At 35.5% G+C, this 8216-nt stretch overlaps 1 protein-coding gene across 8 annotated transcripts in view; it reads left to right on the top strand.

Annotated features, from left to right (window-relative positions):
• The window catches only part of NFAT5 (nuclear factor of activated T cells 5), a 96200-nt gene that overhangs the window by 31642 nt on the left and 56342 nt on the right, over positions 1 to 8216 (top strand). For all 8 annotated transcript variants that reach the window (XM_084756945.1, XM_084756942.1, XM_084756944.1 and 5 more), the window contains one exon: positions 3463 to 3588. In XM_084756945.1, coding sequence (XP_084613071.1) covers positions 3463 to 3588 — 126 coding nt within the window. Of the gene's footprint in view, positions 1 to 3462; positions 3589 to 8216 lie in introns of those variants that run through there.

Here is an 8216-nt window from a genome sequence, read left to right as displayed (position 1 = left end):
AACTCCTCATTACTGAGAGTAGCAAGTAAGGACTGTTAGAGAGAAACGTTGTATTGGGCTTAGTGTTGCAGTTCTGAGGGGTATATCTCAGGGTAGTCTCTCAACTGTGTCGCCAAGTGAACCAAACAGCCTGTTCCTGCAGCCAGAGAAGAGATCAGAACGTGTTTACACTATTCACAGCTTTTGTTCACAGCAGTCACAGCATTGTTCTTTTAGCACCAGTCGCATCAGTGTTTCTATTAGACCACCAGGAAACTTGATCCCCTTCTGGCCTTTGGAAATGGTTGGAGGATCATTAACAGTTCACTGATAGAAGAGCCAGGTGTGATGGCACAGGCCTTTAATCTCAGTACTTGGGAGGCAGAGGCAGGCGGATCGCTGTGAGTTGGAGGCCAGCCTGGTCTATGAAGAGAGTCTGGGATAGCTAGGGCTCTGTTACACAGAGAAATCCTGTCTTAAAAAACCAAGAAGATTAAAAAAAAAGTTCATTGATTCATATGATATAAAAAAGTTTGGTACAAATTGTTTGAAATTGCTCTGGCTGAGGCTGTACCTTCAGGAACTGGAGCAATCAGTTGCAAGCAGTATGCAGTTTTCTCATGTCTGATCAGTATTGGCCTAAGAGTAGTCTTTTTGCTCAGGGCAGCAGTCTAACAGCTGTCAAGGCATCATCTCAACTTATTTATTGGAAAATAAACATGAGGAGTGCTTAATTAAAGAACTTGTCATCCTGGGCTACAGAGTAAGTTCAAGTCCATCTTGGGTAATTTAGTAAAAACACTGTCTCCAAAAGTAAAAAGGTGTGGTGGCCAGAAGCACTTGTAATCGGAGCACTTGGGAGATAGAAGCAAGTAGATCTGTGTGAGTTGAGTGCCAGCCTGGTATTTATAGCAAGTTCAGGCCAGTCAGGGCTACACAATCACGGTGAGACCCTGTCTTAAAAGGGGGGAAAAAGAAGTAAAAGACGACTGCTTAGTGGAAGAATGTTTTCCTAGCATGTACAAGATACTAGGTTTACTAGACAGTTCAGAGGTAGAGAGGAAGTCTTTTTATTAATATTAATAGTGATGATTTGTTTTATTTATTCATTTTTGTTGTTTGTCTAAACAGAGTTGTGTCTTGTAGCTGTGGCTGTCCTAGAACTTGTTATGCAGACCAGGCTAGACTTAACATGTAAAGATTCTGGTTTCTCTGCCTTCTGAATGCCGGTATTAGCATTTCTCTGATACCATGCCTGGCTCTAATAGTGATTTTTAACAGAGCTTTAACAATGCTTAATTCCTTTCCTGTACTCCAAAAAGAAGTGTGTCCCCTTCATTTGTCCCATTTCCTATATTAACAATTTTAAGTTTACTTACTATATTGCATTTGCTCTGATTTTGCTTCATGGATATTTGAGTAATACACTTATATTAGTTAGGATTTTCATCACCAAAAATTCATGATGTACCATATATGATTTGGTTAAATAAAGGTTATTAGCAACATTAATGGGAAAATATATAAGAAAACATTCATCCCAGTTGGAAAACTAAAGAAAAATTTCCTTAGGAAAATAAAATAACGTAAAAGAAAGAGGGTAGAGGAATGAGTACATATGTGTGGTAATGTAACATCAGCTGTTACATCAGTTCTTCCTGCATTCACTTATGGCAGGTGTAATGGCTCAGGAGACTGATGCAAGAGATTGTATAGAGTCCCAGGAGAACATGGACTACATAGTAAGCTCTAAGCTAGCTTGGGCCACAATGAAATGGAGTCTCAAAAAGAAGAAACAAATTTTTACCTTATTAATTGAGCATATCAGATCATCTGTGATGAATTATAATGGCATATATATGTGTATGTGTATGTGTATATATAAACCCTCTCATTTGCAAATGAGAAATATTCAAGGTGTTGCTGTAATGATCATCCCCTTCACATGTACTTGAGTATGGTTGCTAGAAAATTATGTATTTTATGAAGTTGATATTTCTTCATCATGTATGCAGGAACTTTAAAAAACTAAGTTTAGCATAATTGTGCATGTAGGATTTTCCTGATCTCTAGGAGAGTCAAAAAAGAAAAAGGGGGAAAAACAATGAAGTAAAACAAAAACAAAAGAAACCTTATTTGCTACTTGGCCTTCATAATTTGCTTTTTACAAATAGAAGTCAATTTTGTCCATGAAGTTTATTAGGGACTTTTTTGTTTTGGTTTGGTTTGGTTTTTTGAGACAGGGTTTCTCTATGTAGCCTTGGCTTTCCTGGACTTGCTCTGTAGATAGGCTGGCCTTGGAACTCACCAATATACCTGCCTCTGCCTCCCAAGTGCTGGAATTAAAGGTGTGTACCACCACACCTGGCCTCAGAAACACTTTTTGAGGGGTAGTTTTGGTTTTAGAGCATCTTCCTATATGGCCCAGGCTAGCCTGGAACTAACTTTATGAGTCATGATGGCCTCAGACTTGTAGTCCTCCTGCCTTGGCTGCCTTGTTGGGACTGTAGGTGTATTTCATCTTGCCTTTCCATTTAAGTTTGTGTGTTTGTGTTTATAAACCTTTATAAGCTTTTAGGTTTTAACTTTAGCTAGTTAAAAAAAAAATGTTTCCCCTAGAGACTACCATGAACAATAAAGAATAAAACCAAAAGTAAAACCAAAATTGTAGTAGAATCAATGGAAAATTTTATTCTTCAGGCTTTTTAAAAAAATTCTTCAGTTTTTAATAAGCTTATACACTAGAGAGACCTCACAGACAAGGAGCAGCCCAGATTGGTGCCTAACCAAACTGTCATCAGTGAGGCTTCATCCAGCAGCTGATCAAAAACAGATGCAGAGACTCAAAGCTAAACATTTAGGCAGAATTCAGGGAATCCTGCTTAAGATGGGGAGGAGCCAGTGGGGTCAAGGACACCACAGGAAAACTCACAGTATCAACAAACCTGAGCCCATAGGGGTTCACAGAGACTGAACCAACAGTCAGTAAGCCTGCATAGTTCTAGCCTAGGCTCTTTATATATGTTATAATTGTGTAGCTTGGTGTTTTTGTGGGACTCCTAACAAAGGTGGGGCTGTTATACTTTCGCCTGCTTTTGGGACCCTTGTCCTCCTATTGGGTTTTCTCATCCATCATCCAGCCTCAGTATATAGGGAGGTGCCTAGCCTTACTGCAGTTTGATATGCTGTTTGGTTAATATCCCTGGGAAGCGTGTTGTTTTCCAAAGGGGAAACAAGGAGTGGATGGGGAGGGAGGAGAAGAGGGGCAGCAGAGGGAGGGAGGGAGGGAAACTGCAGTCAGGATGTAACATATAAGAGAAGAAATTAATAAATATGATTATATACTAAAAGAGCAAATACTTGCTAATAACTGCAGTAATTTTTTGTGACTATGTAATTCTCAAAAGAGAAAAGATACTCATTTCATGTACATGTAATTAGGATATTGACTGACTTTCCTCCAATTTTTTTTCATCCATACAGAATCTGTCTATGATCTTCTCCCAAAGGAGTTACAGTTACCTCCACCTAGAGAAACATCTGTAGCATCAATGAGTCAGACAAGTGGTGGTGAGGCAGGCTCGCCTCCTCCAGCTGTAGTTGCTGCTGGTATGCATTTCATTTTACTTCATTAAAGAAAACTAGGGTATTATCTGGCCAACATGAACAGTATTGGCAGAGTTCATATCAAAAAGAGTATGATTTGAGAGTTTGTTTGAAAAGGGTTTAAAGACTACTCTTTACTTTGAAAGGTTTTCATATATCCAAAATTTTGGTACATTTGTAAATGCTCTCTCTTAAAATAGACCTTGTCTTCAAATGTCGAACCAAGCTTAAAATGACTTTGTTGAATGTAAAAAAAGTTAAGGATTGGAGAGATGGCTTAAGAGTTAAGAGCACTGGCTGCTCTTCCATAGGTCCTGAGTTCAATTCCCAGCAACCACATGGTGGCTCACAGCCCTCTATGATGAGATATGATGCCCTCTTCTGGAATGTAGGTGTACATGCAGATAAAGCATTCATAAACATAAAGTAAAATAAAAATTTAAAAAATGGCTAGGAAGTTATATTTGGCCTTTTATTTAAGAAATATTTTAAAAAGATTGTCCAAAGAGAAAAATTTTATATGATCTGAAAAAGTACTGAAGTTCTTAAGTCTCTTTTCTGTTTATAGCATGTAACTATAACCTTTTTCTTACACTTAAATATATGTGTGGCTCACAGAGCTACATAGTAAGATCCTGTCTCAAAAACACATATATGGGCTGATACTTATTTTAAAATCATGGAAAATAGTGGCAAAGTTGAATATAATCTTTATAAAATATATATTCTCTTGTACCAATGAAAAGTATTACAAATATGTTTGAAATTTATTAAATTTATTTTTACTCAGCTCTCAAATCATACACTTTGTTAATACATTAAATTGGTTCAAACTTTCATTTTGGATTAGGATAAAAAATTGACAGATAAACCAATAAGAAAATATTTTGATTAGTAGTTACTTAGTATGAAAGCTTTCCATAGTAATAGCTTGCCCAACTATATAGTACCTTTTTTCTTAAGTTGGCATTATAGGCTGTTAAATATATTTCCTTTAGAAAAATGAATACATTATGTCTACTTTCCTGAAGATTTATCTGTGCTATAGAGGTTTCGTTGCCTCATGATACTTGTCATCTCTTAAAAATGCATTTAAAGTCCATCAAAACATTCTTTCTAGTAAGTTCTTTTAATTTCATAAAGAAAAATCAAAAGGGAAGGCAGTAGTCTAAATGACAGGATTAGTCTGTGTTCTATCCGCAGGTGTTTAATTTCTTATATGCATTAACCTATATGCCATTAACCTTGTGTACCAACCTTTTCCAAGCTGAACAGTGTAGTTATAAAACCTTCTTGTTTGAGGGCAGGAAAACTTTAAACATGACAAAGAAATATTGGCCTTCCTCACTGTTCATGTGTGGCCAGACATTTTCTAACAGTTTCTGTGGATTTAACTGTGAATTAGTGAGCTTTTTAGTAATTAAATTGATAAGATAACCTGGTTCATCTCATATATCCCAGATTCTAAAGTAGCTCTGAATATTTTCAGGAATTTGGAGCTTTAAAATCTAGTTTTTAAAGATTGACTCATATAATAAAATAGAAAATATTTAATCTGGGAGAGTGACTCATATAATAAAATAGAAAATACTTAAGCCTGGTGTGGTGGTACATGCCTTTAATCCCAGCATTTGGGAGGCAGAGGCAGGTGTATCTCTATGAGTTTGAGGCCAGACTGGTCCACAGAGTGAGTCCAGGACAGCCAAGGCTACACAGAGAAACTGTCTCGGAAAAAAAAGAAAAGAAAAAAAAAAAAAAAAAAGAAAGGAAGAAAATATTTCAAAGAAGTATTGTTTCACTTTAAATCCACATGTAGAAATTGACTAACTGATTTCTTTTGTGTCTTGAGATTGTTTTTATAAGGATATGTTGAATCTGCATAGAACTACAAGTCTGTTTCTTCTGTGCTTTTTAACATCTGTTTACAGTAGATCCAGTTCCTTTTAAAAGCTGAAAAAAATGATAGCTTAGTTTAGAAAGAGAACAACACTTCCCTTTAAATAATACCATGTTTCAGAACCTATTGTGTATAAATATTTAAAGTAATAGACTTGTGGTCTCTAATAAAAAGTTTCACTCTTCCTGTGTAGTTGAGATTCCAGGTAAATTAGATTAAAAGCTATGAGTTGAAACATGAAAACAAAAGATTTAACCAAAGGAAATATTCTATATACATATATACATACATATATGCTATATATACATACATACATATAAATGCATTTATATTTGTGGCCCTGAGGATTGAACTCAAGGCCTCATACATGATTGTAAGGTGCTCTACCACCAGACACATCTCCACCCCAGTAAATCCTTACTATCTTGAAATTATTGACATTATAAAAATAATGAAGAGAATTAAAAGGTAACTTTGAAAGTTTACTTCTCACAGAAAATTTCTGTGATCTAAATTCTAGTAATTAATAATCTTTTAATTTACATACCTACTTTTTTGGTAACCAACATACTTTATTCTATTTTCCAATGTCTCATTAATAGAAAAGACTCTTTACTATATACTGTTATATACAAGAGTTTAAATTACAGAGTAATAACTGTAGGGACATTTGAATGTATCATTTGAGTCACATTTTTATTTATCAGATTGATAGTCTTGGTGATACAACTATGGAAGAGGAAAAACTGGGAGTATTTTACCAAGTTACTCAATGTCCTTCTGGCCAAAGCTTGATAGCTAGGAAAATGCACATTAATTTAAATAGCTGATGTTTTTTAAAAACAAAAATCTGTAGCATTTGCTGTTTACATGTGAAATGCATAAAAATGATGACTTTTGATATAGTTAATTCTTCAGAGTTTTGAAGGAGCTGGATTGGCTGCTGTCAGGTATGAGGGCCTGGTGGGAACAGACTTCTAGTTCTGCCATAAAGGTTTGTGTTTCACAAATTTTAAATCAGTATAAATTTTTTTTAAAAAATTAGAGACTTGGAATATGTGTGTTCATGACATTCTTTGTTATTTAATTATTAAAAATGTGTTTCTCAGATTCACCAATGTAGTTTTTTTTTTCCTGCCTCATATATTACTGAGAGCATAAATAAATGTGATGCTGCTGATCCACAATCCAGAATCCTGAGCAAAAGGATGTTTCTTAGCCCCTTTTAAATTATTAGGATTTTGGTGTTTGTACTATTACACTTTTTCATATCATCAGTAGTATATTTTTGCTCTGTGTGTCCCAGGGTTAAGATAGAGAAAGACAAGGGTAGGAGGCACAGATCCTCTCAAATAAGAAGGCAAGGTCAGAACCTTTTATTAGTTTGAAATTTGTCCACTTGCCTATTTCTAAGAATTCTTTTGGGAAAAGAGTTAAGAATTTCAAGTTCATTATGTCAATGAGTGATAGATTCAGAAATTAAAACTTTTAAAAGACTGTTGCATGTTCTGTAAGTAGCTATGACAGAGGCCATTTTCTTGAAAAAAAGTCAATTAATTAATATTATTAGTAAAATAAGGAGTTGATCAGGAGAAACAAAAGTTAAAACAATCATTTTTTCATATGTTTAGAGTTTCTAGACCTGAGGTTTACTTGTTTACAGTAATAAATCTTTCATGGAGACCAGTATTAACCTTTATGATCATCTCAGTTTGATAAACCAGGTGGTATACCTATAATACCAACACCTGAGAAGTCGGGGAAGATCATTAGTTCAGGGTCATCCTCTGCTACATAATGAATTTAAAGCCAGCCTGAGCTACAGGAGACCCTGCCTCTTTAAAAAAAATCAAATTAATTTGTCTGTTTTCATATGGGAATATTTTATTTGCTTGCATTATATCAGTTAGATCATATTGAAGACAGAGTGTCTTCAAACTCCAGGAATTTCTCCTGCCTCTGCCTTTAGGGTGCTGGGATTATAGTAGGTATATGCCACTATAAACAGTGAATAATTCATTGTTTAACTAAAGAATTTGAGTTTAAAATCTTTAAAGAGACCATGCCCGCATACAAGTATAGCTGCTAGTTTGAGGCCAGCCTGGGTTACTTAGCATGACTCCATCTCAAAAAACCAAAATAACAATGAAAAGATAGTAAAGAATTGATTAAAAACTATAAGTTTCAATGAAAGAAACTTAATAACAAGTATAAATTCATTGTTTTCGCTGGGTGGCTGGGCGGTGGTAGTACACGCCTTTAACCCGAGCTCTCAGGAGGCAGAGGCAGGCAGTTCTCTGTGAGTTCGAAGCCAGCCTGGTTTACAAAATGAGTCCTGAACAGCCAAGGCTACACAGAGAAACCCTGTCTCAAAAAAAAAAAAAAAAATTCATTGTTTTCATAAGGTTGATATTTTACTTAGAATAATTGAGTATTTATTTTGCATAGGTGTAGACAGAATCTTAAATATGTGCCCAAGGTGGGCTTCACATTCCCTATATAGACATATCTAGCCTGGAACTACACATCCTCCTACCTCTGCCTCCCAAATTCTGGGATTACAAATTGGTCTATTTTAGAAGCAATATATCCTCAGTACACTAATACGTAAGGCAGCTTTCATGTCATAAAGCATTTACAGAATCTCTGTTAAGGGCTCTGAAGATGGTAAAGTACTCGAAGACCTGAGTTCAGATTTGCAGAACCCACATGTAAGACCTTGTTGCGGTGGTAC

The sequence above is a fragment of the Acomys minous genome (assembly GCF_964271855.1).
Source record: "Acomys minous genome assembly, chromosome: 14".
Lineage (NCBI taxonomy): Eukaryota > Metazoa > Chordata > Mammalia > Rodentia > Muridae > Acomys > Acomys minous.
Note: the sequence above shows the minus strand (reverse complement) of the source record. Positions and strands in the feature narration are given on the sequence as shown.